The 20,118-nt window shown below is 39.2% G+C and overlaps 1 protein-coding gene across 2 annotated transcripts in view; it reads left to right on the top strand.

The window, feature by feature from the left end:
• The first annotated feature begins 1,932 nt into the window (after positions 1 to 1,932).
• Positions 1,933 to 20,118, top strand: part of LOC126253647 (F-box/LRR-repeat protein 17-like) — an 81,862-nt gene continuing 63,676 nt past the window's right edge. For both annotated transcript variants that reach the window (XM_049955165.1, XM_049955156.1), the window contains exons 1-2: positions 1,933 to 2,090; positions 9,661 to 10,031. In XM_049955165.1, the coding sequence (XP_049811122.1) occupies positions 9,664 to 10,031 (368 nt within the window). In that variant the 5' untranslated portion in view covers positions 1,933 to 2,090; positions 9,661 to 9,663. The remainder of the gene's footprint in view (positions 2,091 to 9,660; positions 10,032 to 20,118) is intronic.

The following is a 20,118-nucleotide window of genomic DNA, read 5'->3' as shown; positions in this document are numbered from 1 at the left end:
TGGTAGCCACTGATGGACTACAGCAAATAACTACTTATTTCCAAGATCAAGGTTTGAAAGTTAATATCAGTAAATCTCAGTTATTGCCATTTAAACTTACAAACTCACAGCAAACCTCTATCAGTAACATAGGTGGAATTGAAGTAGTGGACACAGAAGGCTGCAGATTTCTAGGTATTCACCTAGATGAAAATCTAAGATGGGTAAACCATATCAAATTTTAATGCAATAAAATCAGCAGTTCATTACATCTAATCAGCCAGTTATCAAAGGTAGTTCCACATCAGACATTAAAAACAATTTATTATGGAACCATTTTTCCACAGATTAATTACGGGATAGAGATATGGGGTTGTGCTGCCGACATACACATGAACAGAATATTAACCCTACAGAAAAGAGCAATCAGAATTATCCATGGATTAGGGTATAGAGATTCATGCAGGGAAATCTTTGTTCATCATAAATACCTCACAGTCTACTCACTGTATCTTTACAAATTAATTATATTTTTTGTGACACATCAAAACAAAGAAACAAAGTGCTCTGATATGCATGCCTATAATACAAGAAATAAAGACTGCTACTACAGACAAAGAACAAAATTAAAAACAACAGACCATAGTCCATGCATTAGTGGTCAAATATGGTACAACAGATTACCGAGCTCTATAAGGTGCCACAAAGGGAACTTATTCAAAGTGAAACTGAAACATTTCTTGATTGACAAATGTTTATACTCTTTAAGTGAATATTAATATTAAACTAAAATAAGTTATTGTGTATATATATATATATATATATATATATATATATATATATATATATGTATATATTGTACTAAACTTGTAAAAAACTGCTATGACGTTTGCAAAAGACACCAGTTGGTGTCTCCATGCAAAAAAAAATACAATAAATAAAAAAAAAAAATAAAAAAAGATTCTTCTAATGCAACTCATGACTGAGCAACCATTATTTATTTCGATTACAAGGCAAGTTGCGGACCTATTCTTCACCTGTTGCATGCTGAAGTTCGTAAATTCTTCATCTAGTTGCCACACAGAAGATAGACTGCAAGCCCTGATTCTTTCCTCACTGCACAAGTTTATGGGCTAACAAAGAACACGTAGTTATGTTTCTTTTTTTGCAAATGTAAACATTAAAAATGTGTGCCAGACTTGAAAGCTGAAAATGTGACGAACAAGATGCAGTAGTAGTAGTAGTAGTACAGAAACAAGCATTGCTTCCGGAGTTGGTTGGTTTGTAGATTAAAGATGCTAAACTGCAAGGGTGTCAGTCCGTTTTTGGAGTTCGAGCGTCATTTGCTATTGATACAAATATAATAAAAGTGAAATAATACGCATTACAAAACCGCCATTTTCACATTACATAATTCTTGGTTAGTCAAGTTACATCAACGAAGCTATATGTGTCTTATTACTGGAACAAATACACGTTCAAGAACAGAAAAACGTTCGAAATTGCTTTCCTTACACTATGTTATTCATGTACGGACTTTAATTGCTAGTATTTAAATCAGCTGTTGTGTGTGCACACGACAGACATATTGGACAAGAAGCAATCGCAAATGGTAGTATGCTAATGTTTCAGGCTGTTTAAAGACGCCGTCAGGCCCCGCCCACTCTGGCTGTTGCAAAACAAGACGACCACCCATAGGCGGAATTGGGAAATTGATTTACGAAATCCAGTTTTGGGAGCCCCATGTAGTCAGGATGACAGCGTAAGTCTAAAGCGCCACCTCCCTTCTTTTTTTTTTACCTCCATCCCACGAACTGTCAAAAGTCATGCGTTTTTCGGCTTAACCAACTTTGCCGAAAGACGCGTAACAGAGGTGGCAACACTGATTAGCGCTTTGGTCGGCAACTGTGTTTGATTTTCAACTTTTTCCTAAGACACTATGTGACTATGACAGTGAGAGGGGGTACAAAACAAGGGGAAATCATTTCTGCGAAAATATGACGTATAGGATAGCACGAAGTTCGTTTTCCGGCATAGTGAAACCTTTTGCGAGGTGGCACAAAGTATTTCTAGATAGTTTGCAGTTGTATTGCGTCATAAGATAACAGACGGCGAGTATACGCTGGTTGAATGTAGGTTACTTGAGAATCCGAAACCAAATTAGTTTTAAGAATTATCAAAACGTTTTGGTAGTCAGGTTAGCGTTGTTACAGCTAACTAAGAATGACAAAGTTGCGAAGTGGAATGTAGTGTTAATTTCAATATTGGACGATTCTGTTATTTAAAAATGTTTCGATGAAAATGGGGTATTACGCTTAAGGAACTTCGCCGCATTTCCCCAACTTGGGCATGTTAAACCCTAACCCAAGCACCTTGGGTGACAGGTGTCACTTTCCGACGAGTTGTTGGCTTTTGGGAACGTGCCTTTCAGAAGTTGAATGGTTACTATTTGTGTTTGTTGTGATTGCTGTAGCACGTTTGTGTTTACCGTCTACGGTTCGCAAGAAATAAATTCTCTCAGCAATAGAATGTTTGGGTAAAAACTGCCAACATTTAAACAAAATGTGGGCCCCGACCTACTCACACTCAATATTAGAAACGATCACTGACACTTCTGTGTGAGTTAACTTACTTCATGGAGGACTGAGGTTTGCCAACAAATTTGTCATCAGTGACATCTCTCCCTATTGCAAAGTTTAAGGCCAAGTAAAGATAAAATTTACTGCTGGCCCATGCTACTCACTAGAGAAGTGTCTCAGCGTTGCACTTACCAGTGAAAATTTTTTATGTGATTCATTGTTGTACATTAATATCATTTAATAACATCGCTTATCACTTATTTTTGTTTCATTCGTGCCGCAATTAAATAATCCAGAATGTGACAAAGATGCTAAGTTACAATGTTTCTCCCTCCAAAGCAATTTACTTTGCAAACCTGTCTTTTCATATCACAGTATGTTTTAAAATATAATATGTTACAAAGATTCTCATGAAATGACCTGACAAGTTCAGAAAAGTGATCTCCATGTAGTTTGCTGTGGGAAATAATAATAATATTAATAATACATCCAAACATATATATACAACTACAGAAATCCGTAATTATTGATACATGTTCAATTACCCGTAAGTTCCTAAATGCAATATAACATATACCGTACAGTTAAAAGGAAGTGACGCTTGATCAAGGTCCGCGTCACTCCATTTTTAACCGGACTTAACGTCTGAGAAAGTGAAGGAAATAATAATAATATTAAATCTTTAGTACATATCAGAGTCACATAAATACTGAATAGATTCATCCTTGTGGATAAAGTTAATATAGTTATATGGTATATTAGTAAAAAAAAGGGGGGCAGAAAAAGAGGTAAATATTGTCTATATATGCATAAAATAAGGTATGTTCCACTTTAGATTGTGAAATATTATGTTTAGATTGTGAAATATTATTTGAACATCTCTTAATGCCATGCATCAATACTGGATCAGGAAGCACACGAGATTGCTATTGACATATCTGAAGGTCCATAAAGCAGCTACTGACTGCTTTTATAAGGTTATGCAAATATAGTTGGAGCATCATTGTTCATGGAAAATTAAATGACTTCCTGTCAGATAGCTGTGATCAAGCATTAATACTAGGTCTGGATTATTTGCCATGTAAAATTCCCAACAGGAATGGAAGGAGTTAATGCAACAGCCATAGAAGGAGGGTGGATGAGTATTTAATGTCCAGTCTACATTGGGGTAATTAGAAATGGAGCACATACTTGGAATGTTTCAGGGATGGAGAAGGAAACATACCCACATTGGGTTGAGTGATTTAGGTAAATCACAGAAAAACAGCCATGTGGGATGTTTTTAGACTCATCACATGCACAGTTCATCTGATTGTAATGGGCAAATGTACACAGTAAAATATGTGTAATAGTTAAATATAGATCACAGAATAAAAGTCTGATGGCCCAGAATCATGAACAGTGATACAATCATAGTTGTTTGAGAGAAGTTACATAAACGAGAATAAGAAATGGATAATTCATGTGGTTAAAGAATGTAGTTCAAGAAGAGACCTCTACGTGGTTGTGAAGAAAAGTTGTAGTCTGTAGTTGAAACTTCATTACCATCAGTATTCTAAACTCATCCAGACCTTTTTTTTTTTTAAAGGAGGAACACTGACATAAAGCTAAAAAAATTAAAGCACTAAAAAATGTGACTGCAGCAGTGTTGAATAATATTAAGTAATAAACCATCAAAACTAGCACTCCTAATGAACTTCAGTGTTCAAAAAATTGGTGTGACAGAAATTGTGACACTTTCAAATCATTTGCCACCAACTTCAGTTAGTATTCCACTGTGACAGCAAACAGAGCAGCCACGAACCACCCCAAATACAGATGCATTGGATTTACTTGTGCAGACACTGTATGTATTGCAACAAATGTTAGTTTCAAAAATACACCCCCTAAAGTGATTATGAAGTTTGTCAGAGCACAAAATAGTTTTAATTTGCGGACACTGACAATATTTGGAGCAGAGTATTGAAAGTCTGATTCTGACTTGGTAGAATTACCCATAAGCAGTCTTAGTTATCAGTCAGCAGCTGCCTGCCGCTGTGGTCGAGCGGTTCTAGTCGCTTCAGTCTGCTACCGCGCTGCTGCTATGGTTGCAGGCTCGAATCCTGCCTCGGGCATGGATGTGTGTGATGTCCTTAGGTTATTTAGGTTTAAGTAGTTCTAAGTCTAGGGGACTGATGCTCTCGGATGTTAAGTCCCATAGTGCTTAGAGCCACTTGAACCATTTGAAGTCAGCAGCTTGAGGCAGCATTGGTACTTTGAACATCTCTAAAAGTCGTGGCTGCTGATAAATTTTGTCATTTTGAAGATTAAAAAACTGTTGTAGAAATGATAGTTATGTGGGGGTTTGTTTTAATGGATCTTTGGCTGTAAAAGTGTCAGCTCTCGTCTTCACAAGTAATAGTTTGAGCTTGGGATGGGGGGGGGGAGGGGCGGGGGGGAAGCTAAGTGCTTACAGCAGTATTCTTGTAAACAGTAGTCGATGTTTTGTAAAGCACTATTTGTATAGAACAGCTGTGACTTCCCATCATTATAGATGATTAAGATAGCTTATTGCATCTCTGTATTGAACTTTCCACATATTATTGCAACATAATAAGGGAGCGTGTATAGGTATGATTAGGAACAATGTTGATATATTGTTCCAGTTCTTAGAAACACCTTCAGTATGCCTCATATTTGTGGTACATATACTGCTGAGTGGAAGTAAAATTTAGTTCAGCCAATACCCAGGAATCATAATCCAAAAATACAAGGCACCTATAGACAGAGTAGCATATTGCATGCAGTATTTGAGCCTCAGAGTACATTCTTCATGACCAGCTGACAGATTACCTTAAAACAACCGCGATAAATATCAAGCAGGCTTTGGAAATGAGCATAGTAAATCAACTACATTAATCAGTGTGACTGACAAAATCAAACATACTTTTGGACAGGTGTAAAGCAATCATTTTAACAACTTGATTGCCACATGTGTTAAACATAACTCAGGGAAAATTTTGTCTGTGTGCCACATGAACCCATAAGTGAGTGCGTGGTGTACTTTGTATACATGTAAAGAGTAGATTTCGTTATGTTACCATGGTAAACATGTATGGGCAAACTCAAGACTTTAATCTTAGTTTAATTAAACAGTGATAAAATAAACTTACGTAATATTACCTAAGACGCTGCTTTGATTGAGTCACTGATGACACGGACAAGTATTACCCCACAGTAATAACCCATTTGAAGCATTAAACAGCACAGTTGCATCAGATCCCAGCCAATCACTTATTCAGTTACTAATTCTCTCATAGACAACTGCTTCATTGTATTATTTTGCTGCTAGCTCATAATCTGGGTCTTTTTTTCATACAGAACGTAAATTTTTTTCCCACCTAGCTCACTGTTTATTTTATATTGCTGCTGCTTACTTGGACATATGACAATACAATTTATCACTTTGTTAGCCGAACAACCAATAATGAAGGAATAGGCATGGGCTTGCCATTGCGAAACAACATTGGAATGGTGCAAAACACTTTTATTTGTGGTTGGTGCACTTTATACGTAGGCCCGCCCGCTCGAAGTTTAAGTAAATACGACTAACAGGTACATTTTCATTAAAGCTTCATGAAATAAAATTTCCCCAGGGCATCAGGAACCTCAGTATGCCATGACAGCCAGACTGTTGCTTGACCTCAGCAGAGCCTTTGTTCTGTGTATTATGAAAATGAAGCAGCTGAATTTATGAAAGAAGTACTGTGGTTTGACAAATATCAGTAAATCCTTAGTGGATCAGAGAAGATATCATGGGAACATATTTGCTGAGTTCTCTGGGGTTCTGTTAGTATCACATTACTTTCCTTACTGTACATCAATGATTTTGCATCTGTGCAACGTTATTGTAACTACTACTTCTATGTCGACAACATCTAGTAATATCTTTGTGCCAGTCATAACAACATTGTTGCTGGTGTATCAGTTATGATAGAAGACTTTTGTTCATTTTCACAATGGGCACAAAACTTTGGTCATAAACTAAATGCTGAGAAGTTGCAGACAATCCTCATATGGCAACAAAAGTTTGTCACTGGACCTTTTTGTGAAGTGATTCCTCCAATAGTCTTTGATATCCAGTTACCTTATCCAAAGTTCTTGGTGTAATTGTGCATGAACATCTACAAAGTATCACAGTGTGTTTGTGATAGTTTGTAGGAAATCTTTCTCTTGTCTATTTGCAATATGGTGGGATTTCCTTTATGGAACAGATATATTTCTGGTAAGAGAGGACTTCCCTATACCTGCAGTTATTTACTTTCTATTTACTGGCCATTGCAGCCAATGTGGATACTTTCGAAAATTAATTTAAATATTACAGAACTTAGAGAATTTTACATCTGCATTGTTATGTGTATAAACTTCAGCCCCGCTTTGGGTCAAAAATGCTCTTGAAAAATGAAAGCCCCCCAAAAAGGTCTTTTGTACATGTGTAGTCTCATGAGCTTTTGCGAGACAGCTTTTATTTTTATTAATTAGCTGAAATGATCAGCATCTAAAATCTTTCACATGTACAACACTGTGTTCCCCATCTCTGCTTGTAACTTGCAACAACATGATTGATTACTATTTTAGGTTATCGGTACACACAAAGAATGGTTATTCCTTTTTTTTTTTTTTTTTTTTTTTCCATCGTTTGGTAGTTCAATACTTGAAATTTCAAAATGTCTCATCACTAGCTGTGGTAATGTCATGTCTGGGTTTGAATTGTGAAGCCTTTCTGAGATATGTGCATGATCCTCTCCATTTTAAAGAAGTCCAATAATAAGAGCTTATCCTTTCATATCAGGATGATGTTACTTGATGTTGGATTTCTGGATCTCTGTGCTTGTGTTTGTGATGCAAATTACTGTATATTTTAAGGACTTAAGTTCAATCTAAAATTGCTGTATTTTATTATTTATTGTCTGAATATTCTGAAGAAAGATTTTTTGAGCTGTATGAATTCCAACATTGTGTAACCTTGTGTCCCCTGTCTGATTCTGATTTTTAACAAACAAGCTTTGTGCTGTGATGGAGTCTATCTTTTGTGAGCTGACTGTAGAAGTTTTTATGTTAATTGTCAAATTTTTCAAGCAGAGGAACCTTTTGCATTTTTTTTTTTTTTAAATACCCATTCCTCCAAACAGTGACATGCGTGACCTGAGTTCCACCTACTGTGCTCTCCTAATTTGCTCACCCGTCCTCCCCTTGCAGTCCTGTGAGCTGCAGCCCCAATGTTGTGAAGAGCCAACTGTCAGTAGTCCCAATTGGTACCAGTACAACATGCCCCGAGTCACCCGGCACAAGCGCCATCCTCGACCCTGCATCCAGCACTATTAAGGCATGGCCACTTGTGGCACTGGAACAATTCAGCAAAGTGCACATTGGTGTTTTTGTCTCACTGTTGTCTGTCAAGCATTCCCTATTGTTTCTTGTTCTTGTTCTGTCATTGATTTCCTTCAGTGCTGCCATTTCTGCTAGATGTCATTATTGGCATCTTACAAGAATGTAATAAGGAAACATCAACACAATGTTAACACAACTGAAATTTCTGGAATTCCATATATATTTATTATTATTATTATTACTGTTATTATGTACTGCTCATGCTACACATATTGTACTGCTAACACATGTTGTAATGGCGTGGATGACTGGTCAGATAGTAGTGAGGGCATGAAGGCCCCAAAGTTGCCTGGTGTGATAAATATATGAGTAAATAAATGCATAAATGAAATAAGGGCAAGAGTGCTGGCATATTTTGCTTATTTTTTCCATTTATCTTATTGGATGGTGCGCCTGAAATAAATATAGTGTTTATTCAGGAGATGCTAACGGTAAGATTATAGTGTGGAGTAGATAACCTCACATCTTGCAGAAGCCTGTTGACGGATGTTTGAATTGTTGCACTCACTTCCCCGTGCATTCACTCTTTAATGGTTGCTTCTGACATTGAATACAGAAATGTGATGTACACAATCAAAATACAAGACAAAAATAATTTTAATGTGGATGTTGCTTTCTGGAATAGGATTCGTGGGAAGCCTTGTGCACTGGTAGTAAGACAAACATCAAGCACACATCTAACATAAAGGAATAAATTGGGAATAGCAACCAATTCAAAATAAAATTAAAAGCATACCTCATTAATTACACTTTTTATAATCTAGGCTAGAAATGTTCCATTAGCTACAGGGCAAACAGCAGTGATTGTAAAGGTGCATGACAAGAAGTGCTTAAACATGACTGATTATTTACAGATTCAGATAACTATATTTTTCAGATTTCCTGGTATAATAAGATAATTGATAAGCTCTCAGTAGGAGATAAAAGGGAGCCATTATGTATAAGTAAGGAGGCAGCAGCCGCTTTCAAAGTAGAGCTTTCTTGCTAATTTACTTAATCGAGTTTAGCTGGCATCAGCATCAGTAGCAGTAAGCAGCATAGTGATACTTTGCTGTTAATACAGTACAAAAATTAATTTTGTACACTTTCTTTGTCTTTTGTTAATACATACCCTGGCTCATCCCACATCTGTGATGTTCTCCTTTTTGATGAGATCTGCAGAACATAATGAATGAACTGAATGCTTGGGGTCATAGCCTCACAGCAAATATTAGTCAACCTTATATGCTTGGTAAATAAATCAACTTTGGAGATAAATTATGCTTTCACCGTTAAGTCCTCACTGTATGGCAGGAAGGAAAATGGTGTCTCCTATCAGTGTGATCTGTACCACTGAATATTTATTTTGAATGGATTAAATGCCACCTCATTTTCAATTGTGTTGCACAGAGATTGTGTTTACTTTTGCCGGCCGGGGTGGCCGAGCGGTTCTAGGCGCTACAGTCTGGAACCGTGCGACCACTATGGTTGCAGGTTCGAATCCTGCCTCGGGCATGGATGTGTGTGATGCCCTTAGGTTAGTTATGTTTAAGTAGTTCTAAGTTCTAGGGGACTGATGACCTTAGAAGTTAAGTCCCATAGTGCTGAGAGCCATTTGAACCATTTTTTCGTTTACTTTTCTAAAATATGAAGTTATTCAACATGTTTGTGAAATCTATTTTGGTTGTTACAGGTCATGGCCACAAGGTCTCCTACTATACCTTTGAAAATATCAGAGGATGCCGATACAGTGTTTAACAGCAGTGTCTCTCCTACATCTACTGCAGATGGGGCTAACATATCAGGTGTGCCACTGGTTTCAGACCTCGAACTGAATGACAGAAGACATTCGAAAGGAGACAGTCGTTTAAGAGCGGCCAGTAGTGCTTCGAAACTGGATTGCAGAGGGACCACAGTAGATGACCTGCCAGATGAACTGATGCTGGAGATTTTCTCATATGTGAGCTTCAGTGAGAACATTAAAGTTTTACAGAATGTGTGCACTCGCTGGAGGATTCTGGCCCAGGACGCTCACTTGTGGCTTCATGAGAAGTACATTGTCAGGTAAGAAGCTAGGATTTGTTGTCACTTGCAGACAGTGATGAGTTCAGAATGAGCCTTGTGAAGCTGAGTCTGTGCTGTGACATTGACGTCTATTGTGGTGGCATTTCTGTATCAAATCACCTCACTGTTCAGACCTCATCAGATTGGTGTTAAAATTTGAGCTTTCAAAGATTAGCACTGTCTTCTTCGTCAGGAGAGTACTCTCTGCTGGGAGTAATATCCCCTTCCTTTATTGTATTTGTGCTGAACTCGTCATCGGCCAGGTGATGTCACCCAGAGAACAGGAGTCATGTGCACAAATGCAGGAAATTGGTAATGTGGTGGTACACCTAATACTCCTTCGACAGGCTGTGATTGAGGAGCTGATGAAGAAGATTGTGTGACTTTTTGGAAAAGCTCAAGTTATAACTCCAGTTTGATGCAGTCTGAACACCGAAAAGATGTTGTAGAGAGTCTGTGTTGTTTTGGAGCTTCCTGGCAGATTAAAATTATGCACCAGAGCAGGAACTGAACCCAGAACCTCGCTTTTGTGGACAGTTCCCTTACCGACTGAGCTACTGCGCATGATTCATAACCTATCCCTACAACTTCACTGTGAACAAGACCTCTTCCCGACCTGTCTCCAAAACTTTGCTTCCAACAGGGCTTCTCCCCTACTTTGCAAGTCCACAAAACTGCCCTGCATTCATTGTAGGACTAACAGCCCGGGGAGAAAGAATGCCACAGAGAAGTGTCTTAGCCACAGGATGGAGGGAATGTTTCCATTTCCACAAGTAATGCAGGAGAGCTATTATGAAATCTGGAAATTACATGGTGATGTACTGGCGAGACTAAAGCTTTGAGGGCAAGACTGGGACAAGGATTTGAGAAGCTATCAGGCAGACAATTTTAATCTGGCTGGAAGTTTAAAAAATGAAGTTTATCATGTTTTCATCAACTGAATCAACATTCATTCTCTCCTTACATATTTATATTGAATTAATATTGGTTCTTGGAGCTTCAGTGATCATGTGCGTGATGTACTACTTCACTGCTAGAAGTTGTGCAGGGGATTAATATATCTGAAATAAATTGTTGTAGGCTCTTTGCGTTCTTTCTGTTCTTGGACATTTGAGCTGTTTGATGTAGAAGAAAGAAGACATCTGAAAAAGACTAATTTCTTAGAACATGGTCATTTTGGATAACTCTATCTGAAAAAGTTCAGATCACTCTTTTTATATAAATTTCTGTTTATTTTCTCTTCACATGCCAGTAAATAAATTTTTAGCTGTCTAAAATGAGTATACTTCTTTGGAAATAGTCTTCTCAGTTCTTTTCCTTGAGTAGTTTCATGTTGAATCAGAGTTTATTAAGTTCCAATACAGAGAATTGCTATCGACAACTTTGATACAATTCAGTGACAGATCTGTATCTTTCAGCTGACAGGCAGGTATTGGCTTTCCCCCATTGCACACAACAAAGTTTGTTTACAATGAATATCTTTCTTATTTAATTTTGCAATAAAGAACTTAAGATATCATCACAAAACAGTGGATATTTTCCTGCCGTCACTTCCTGTCGACTGAAAGATCTCTGTCTGACACTGCAAATGTCAAGTTCAATGAAAATAATGATACTTCATCATCACTGCTCCCATAGAGATTGTACCTAGGAACTGTCAGGAAAGGGCAGGTGTCCTCAGTCCTTGCTGCCCTCCAGGAAGAAATACGTTACTGTGAGAGTACAACATGTGGCATTTGTAGTTTGTCAGCAGACACGAGTCCCTCAGAATAAGAGATATTGAAGATAGCCAATGAAAACTATATGCAAAAATTTGCCTTTATGTCCACAAAGGAGCAGCTTGTGTAAGTTCCACCCAGAACCTTCTCTTTACGATACTCACAAACTGAACTTGGATTGTGCCCCACCTCACAGACGGGTGTATCAGTCTGAAGAAAGCCTGAAAAAGTAATGTACACTGTTTAGTAGTAGCAACTGTACCCAGATGCAGATGAATTTGGTGTAAAACTATTTCGCTCTTAACTGTTGTCCTCCTTGCGATTGCAAATTCCACATGACTCTGTGTTCTAAAAGTTTCCAGTAATGTTATGGCTTCAGTTCACAGTGTTTTTTACTGTGTTTCCAGGCAGTGTCAAAAATGCAAAAAGATATGTGAATACAGAATATACTTGCATGTATCTGAGTTATCCACCTGACAGCAATATAATATGTAAAAACTGCACTGTCAGTTATGTGCATTGGAGGTATGAGGCATGTGTTACAAAGTGCTAGAATATGTATGTTTGGTGATTGATAAACATAGTTTCAGTAGTTTCAAGTAATTGTGCTTTGTTTCCTCCACCACACCTACTTTCGTGAAACTAACGAGGACACAGCAGAATGCAGAAAACCACAATGTCTCAATTATTTACTGAGAATGGGTAGCAGGTATAAACTGCTACAGAACATTCTTCGAGGAATGACTCCTGGTAGCTGAACATCATCTTGTTTCAGAAACTTGTAGACATTGGTTTCACATACAACTGGGAAACTTTTTTGAGCAAGTAAAAGTGATTTAGTGATCACCATCTTATTGCAGGTGTTTTTGTTTTTTTTTTACTCGCATAGAGCTTAAGACAATTAAGTTGCATCACCACATCCTCATTACCCTCCATGAGTGAGGTCTCCAGGGCCAATTCCCATTTTTTATCCAGAACTTCTTGTCTTGCTGTAATTTCCAGGTTCAAATTGGTGCTTCCCACAGTATTCACCATATACAAGAGAATGGTGTCTGACAGGGCTCTGTATTGAGAGTTCTCATTTTTCTAGCGGCTGTCAATGGTCTAGCTGCAACTATGGAATCTACAGTATCACCTTCCCTGTATGCTGATGACTTTTACATCTACTGTTGCTCCTCAACTGTGAGTAGTGCAGAACACTGACAGCAGGATGCCATATGAAAAGTGCAGTCGTGGGCTCTCACCCACAGCTTTGGGTAGTCATCGCGAGGACATGTCACCATTGTACTGTCTGTCCCCAACTAGACCTCTACCTCCACGATCAATTCCTGAATGTGGTAGAGTCCTATCAGTTTTTGGGATCGGTCTGTGAACCTCGTTCAACGTGGCTTCCCCATCTTCGCCAGCTTAAGCGAACGTGCTGGTCACACCTCAATACTTTTCACTGCCTCAGCAATGCCATCTTGGGTGCGGAATGCTTTATACTTTTGCAGCTCTACAAATCTCTGATCCTGTTGTGTCTCAGTTATGGAATTGTGGTGTATAGATCAGCACCATCTTGAGCATTGCGGATGCTGTACCCGATACACCATTATGGGGTCTAACTTGTGACAGGTGCCTTTCGGACTGGCCTTACAAACAGTCAACTCACAGGGTCTGGCGTCCCTCCCCTACAGGTCGGGCACCGATAACTGCCGCTCAACTGAGCAATACACAATTGCTGGTCCCCTGAGCATCTGCACTAGTGTTTCCTTTTTCCTGGTAGGGAGACCTATCTCCCACAACAGAGGCCACAGTCTGAAGGCATGATCACAGTTTGCATACAGGGTATCTACTCTGAGCTGGACCTTCCCCCACTGTCACCTGTTGTAAGCGCTCCCATGGTGTGTACCCACTCCTCAGATCTGCCTCGACTACTCCTTCAGACTGAAAGACTCAATAGACCTGCCTGTTTCTGGGTGTCCTCAACTCATTTGCAGGCTAGGATGTGGTATCCACTTCCATCTCTATGGTCAACAGACAAACCACTTTGCCTTCCCACATCCAAGATGCAATGAACCACCCTCTCTGCCAAATGGATGCTGTGTATTCACTGCAGAATTGGTGGCCATTGCTTGAGCTCTAAGCCACCTTTGTTCTTGCACTGGCAAGTCATTCTTTTTGTTATACTCGACACCCGTTGGTTAAGACTATCCAGGATCTCCGCTATGACCTCCATAATGAAGGACGGCAGGTCATTTTTGTATGGATAATTTGTCATGCTGGGATCCCAGGGAAATTGGTTGACTCTATGCCGACAATTCTTGGAGGCTTGGAATGCGGATTGGTGTGCCCTGGTTTCACCAGATAAAGTGCTAACAATAAAGGAGGCCATGAGCATGTGGCAGCCTCTCTTTGTGCTTATCACAGGGAATCTACTGTCCTCTGTTGGCTTCGCATTGGCAACACTTGGCTGACCTATGGTGACACCCTATATAGTGAGGATCCACCCTACTCGATGTTGTGCCTGTCTCACATCTTAGTGGACTGCCATAATTTGGCCACCTTATAGCATAACCTTAAACTTGCTGACAGGTTCAAACCCGCGCCTGACCATCACGATGTAGGTTTTCCGTGATTTAAGGAAATCACTTTAAAAAAAATGCCAGGGTGGTTCCTGTGAAAGGGCACGGCCAACTCCCTTCCCGATCCTTCCCTAATATGATGGAATCGATGACCCCACTGTTTGGTCCTCTCCCCCGAACCGGCCAATCGACCGACCTTCCTGACAGGCTCTCTCTGGTGCTAGTGAATGATGCCAGAGTTGCTGAATTGGTTTCAAGTTTTACCGGTGTAAATGGTTTCTACTCCTGTCTGTGACATAGGGCACATTAGTTTTGTCAACTGCCTGAAGGATTGGAGGGGTGCCCCGTCATCTGATCTGACATGGGGTACCCATGGCTACCCTTGCTCAGTGGATGGTTCCAGCTTGCTGCCCTTCCCATATTTTTAATTCTTATTTTTTTACATCTGTCACTGGTTAACAGACTTGTCATCATTGTTCTCTGTCCTGAGATTTTACATTGTCTGTGTAGCTACTTTTATTGTGCTAATGATGTGGAAGCACCAGTCGGATGCAGAGGGTGTTTCTCCTGTCGCATAATGTGTGCTGTGGACCTCCAGCTTTTTTCTGGGATGGGCAGCTGCCCCACCTAACCCTTCTATCCCTCTCTCACTTCTGCTTGCTTCCATCTCATCGGTCTGTCAATTCCCAGATATAGTCGAATCCATTGGAATTTGCCTTTGGTGTAATTCATCTTGGGGAACTATTCCAGCTTGACACACAAAGGATTAACAGACCGATCACCTCATAGTTCAGTCCCTTCAATCCCATCGATCAACCATCCATTGCAGAATCCATTTATAACTGAATTCTTAATAGAAAAGTATTGTAATAGAAAAGTTCAAGCATCTAGAAGTTTCAGGTGCACGTAGGAAAAATTTATGAAGACCAAACCGTGGCAGCTTGTGAGTGAGTTGTTCCATTGTTATAATGCTATCAGAAGGTTATGTCATGGAAAGTACAGTTGTTTTAGAATAACCTATGTAAAAATTACTCTTGCGAGAAGAAAAATGGATTCACAGATTATAAAATCATGTGAAATATTTTGCAATAAAAGAAACAGGAAATTGAAGTTGTTTCAATGTGATCTGGCTCACATCATTATTTCAGCACACTTGCCAACCTCTTCTGATTGAACTTCTTTCCTCGAGTGCTGCAGTTACTGTTGGAAGTTAAGAATACAATCCAAAATCCAGTTCTTCAGATAAATATGATGTTTCTCATAAGCAGCATATTGTGTATTCTTCTCTTGTTTAAAGCGACCATGTTGTACAAAAGTGCTTCATTATTCAGAACATTATACTGATAAGGACTGAGTTCAAAAAGGTCTGTCTTAATTCAAATCCCAGTTGTGTGACTGAGTATGTCACAGTTTTCTCTTGACCCTGTGATGACAATGAAATTATCATGGTTCCTCTTGAGGCTAGTGCTTCCACAACTGTGGCATTCAGTTGTTGTTGTTGTGGTCTTCAGTCCTGAGACTGGTTTGATGCAGCTCTCCATGCTACTCTATCCTGTGCAAATTTCTTCATCTCCCAGTACCTACTGCAACCTACATCCTTCTGAATCTGCTTAGTGTATTCATCTCTTGGTCTCCCTCTACGATTTTTACCCTCCACGGTGCCCTCCAATGCTAAATTTGTGATCCCTCGATGCCTCAAAACATGTCCTACCAACTGATCCCTTCTTCTAGTCAAGTTGTGCCACAAACTTCTCTTCTCCCCAATCCTATTCAATACCTCCTCATTAGTTACGTGATCTACCCACCTTATCTTCAGCATTCTTCAGTAGCACCACATTTCGAAAGCTTCTATTCTCTTCTTGTCCAAACTGGTTATCGTCCATGTTTCACTTCCATACATGGCTACACTCCATACAAATACTTTCAGAAACGACTTCCTGACACTTAAATCTATACTCGATGTTAACAAATTTCTCTTCTTCAGAAACGCTTTCCTTGCCATTGCCAGTCTACATTTTATATCCTCTCTACTTCGACCATCATCGGTTATTTTACTCACTAAATAGCAAAACTACTTTACTACTTTAAGTGTCTCATTTCCTAATCTAATCCCCTCAGCATCACCCGATTTAATTTGACTACATTCCATTATCCTCGTTTTGCTTTTGTTGATGTTCATCTTATATCCTCCTTTCAAGACACTGTCCATTCCGTTCAACTGCTCTTCCAAGTCCTTTGCTGTCTCTGACAGAATTACAATGTCATCGGCGAACCTCAAAGTTTTTACTTCTTCTCCATGAATTTTAATACCTACTCCGAATTTTTCTTTTGTTTCCTTTACTGCTTGCTCAATATACAGATTGAATAACATCGGGGAAAGGCTACAACCCTGTCTCACTTCTTTCCCAACCACTGCTTCCCTTTCATGCCCCTCGACTCTTATAACTGCCATCTGGTTTCTGTACAAATCGTAAATAGCCTTTCGCTCCCTGTATTTTACCCCTGCCACTTTCAGAATTTGAAAGAGAGTATTCCAGTTAACATTGTCAAAAGCTTTCTCTAAGTCTACAAATGCTAGAAACGTAGGTTTGCCTTTTCTTAATCCTTCTTCTAAGATAATTCGTAAGGTCAGTATTCCCTCACGTGTTCCAACATTTCTACGGAATCCAAACTGATCTTCCCCGAGGTCGGCTTGTACCAGTTTTCCCATTCGTCTGTAAAGAATTCACGTTAGTATTTTGCAGCTGTGACTTATTAAACTGATAGTTCGGTAATTTTCACATCTGTCAACACCTGCTTTCTTTGGGATTGGAATTATTATATTCTTCTTGAAGTCTGAGGGTATTTCGCCTGTCTCATACATCGTGCTCACCAGATGGTAGAGTTTTGTCATGACTGGCTCTCCCGAGGCCATCAATAGTTCTAATGGAATGTTGTCTACTCCCGGGGCCTTGTTTCGACTCAGGTCTTTCAGTGCTCTGTCAAACTCTTCACACAGTATCTTATCTCCCATTTCGTCTTCATCTACATCCTCTTCCATTTTCATAATATTGTCCTCAAGTACATCGCCCTTGTATAAACCCTCTATATACTCCTTCCACCTTTCTGCTTTCCCTTCTTTGCTTAGAACTGGGTTGCCATCTGAGCTCTTGATATTCATACAAGTGGTTCTCTTCTCTCCAAAGGTCTCTTTAATTTTCCTGTAGGCAGTATCTATCTTACCCCTAGTGAGACAAGCCTCTACATCCTTACATTTGTCCTCTAGCCATCCCTGCTTAGCCATTTTGCACTTCCTGTCGATATCATTTTTGAGACGTTTGTATTCGTTTTTGCCTGCTTCATTTACTGCATTTTTATATTTTCTCCTTTCATCAACTAAATTCAATATTTCTTCTGTTACCCAAGGATTTCTACTAGCCCTTGTCTTTTTACCTACTTGATCGTCTGCTGCCTTCACTACTTCATCCCTCAGAGCTACCCATTCTTCTTCTACTGTATTTCTGTCCCCCATTCCTGTCAATTGTTCCCTTATGCTCTCCCTGAAACTCTCTACAACCTCTGGTTCATTCAGTTTATCCAGGTCCCATCTCCTTAAATTCCCACCTTTTTGCAGTTTCTTCAGTTTCAATCTGCAGTTCATAACCAATAGATTGTGGTCAGAATCCACATCTGCCCCAGGAAATGTCTTACAATTTAAAACCTGGTTCCTAAATCTAAATCTAAATAAGCATGTGTCATGCTAAATGGCAAGCACCTCAGGCAGCTCAGCATTCACTTGTCAGGTACGGGTTTGACAAACATGAGTTTCCTCAGCTAGGGACTGGTAAGCATCAGCAGTCCTACATAATCATAAACTCTGGGCAAAGTTTGGGAACCACTGTATGCCACAACAGCGGAGTGTTGTGTCCCACAGGGACTGGTGATCTCGGCTTAGTCATCCTGATTGTGAGGATGGTCAAAACCCCTATGAAAGAAACCCTCAGTCTCAAAGTGTGCCATGTGCCCATGAGATGAATGGCTCTGGAGGTGGAACAGTTGTTTGTAGGCAACCTTTGAGGAACTTTGCGCACTTGTCGTATAAGTTTTACTAAGGTAAGTGGGGCTCTGTGCGAGTGGACCTTTATTTCCCTGGCTGCTCACAGGACTGAGATGGAATCCTCGAACCCAAACTTATAGACTATTAGCATGATGGGTGTGCCATCTGGGAGTACTCACACACACTCATCCTCACAAATGAGGGAGGCTTGTCCTCCTGATAATGAAATTGTATTTAGTTACAAGGATCAAGGAGTTGCAAATCAAAATGTGTTTGTAGCAGAGTTGCACTCTACCAAAACCCTAGTTTGGTAGTTTTGGTATAGTACATAAATAACATGATATAATGTTAGGATTATTGCTAGCATTGATAGGGAAAGAAAAATGAATATTAGAGAGAGAAGGTGGCAGCCACTGACTTCTCATTGTTTTTTTGTTTGTTTCTTTGTTTTGCATATAATTAGAACCACACATTGATAAGTGTCAGTCCATTGTGTATTTTATGTCCTTACAAAATACAAATTATATGTTATAAGTATTAAAAAGTGGTTGATCACATAACTTCCACAATCTTATTTAACCAAAGCAAGCAGAGCCCCTGCTATTGACCTGCAAGCAGCTGTGTGGTGGTGGTGGTGGTGGTGGTGGTGGTGGTGGTCGTCGTCGTCGTCGTCGGCTGTTTTTATCATTGCTACGTAACGAGCTGCTCCTAGCCGCATTCTCCAGTTGTCATCATCAGTAAATACGGAATCGTATTTTAAATTTTTTTACGTAATTTATATTCATGCCTAAGTCTTGTCCTCTGAGACTCTATATTAGTATTTTCACACGGTTTTAAGGTTCGGATGACGATTGTTCGACAATTGAGACCCGTCACCTGATTCATAAATTTCCTATTTTGGCAACATGCATTCTGTTCTAGACAGTTTGTATTTAAACACTTTTATTCTAATTTTTTAATCTCTGCTTCCCAGGAACAGTGTTTCAAAAGATAAATACTAACATTGCCAACTACCTGAAAAAAAAAAGAAAAAAGGTTCTAAAAATCTTTAGACTGAATGTTATATGTTTAGTATGTCATCACTAAATATGATCCAGTTTGAATTTTTTAGTACTGGACAACACATGGTTATTGCTGATTTTTTTAAAGCCTAGTACATAAATGTTCTCTTTGAATACCGTATTTACTCAAATCTAAGCCGCACGCTTTTTCCGGTTTTTGTAATCCAAAAAACCGCCTGGGGCTTATAATCGAGTGCAAAGTAGGCAGAAGTTCTGAAAAATGTTGGTAGGTGTCGCCACAACTAACTTCTGCCGTCAAATATATGTAGCGCTACACAGGCATGTTTTGCAGGCAAAATCTCTGCGTCAGTAAATAAATTAAAAAAAAGGTGGAAGACGAGCTTTTTTCTCCGCCCCGAGTTTCCACCACTGCATTTTCATACATTATTCAACGAAGTAAATACAAATTCCGTATTGGTCATCTTCGAATGTAGCAGCATTTCAATTTACTACGAACATCCGACTGGCAAGACTGTTTGGGATATTTGTCAATATGGCCAACTCTACATTCTGAATTTTTTCCTACCTGTGAGAAGAGATGGTTGCTAATAGGAACTTTTTGAATTGTGAATCACATGCAGTATTCTCTTCACCATAAGAATAATATGAATATAAACATTTTGCCATGTATTCTTTCGTGTTTGCTGCTATCTCATTTAAATCCTGTCTGCCTAATAAACTATGAAACTAGAGTGAGACAACAGCAAA

Source organism: Schistocerca nitens, chromosome 1, assembly GCF_023898315.1.
Source record: "Schistocerca nitens isolate TAMUIC-IGC-003100 chromosome 1, iqSchNite1.1, whole genome shotgun sequence".
In the NCBI taxonomy this organism is placed as follows: Eukaryota; Metazoa; Arthropoda; class Insecta; order Orthoptera; family Acrididae; genus Schistocerca; species Schistocerca nitens.
Note: the sequence above shows the minus strand (reverse complement) of the source record. Positions and strands in the feature narration are given on the sequence as shown.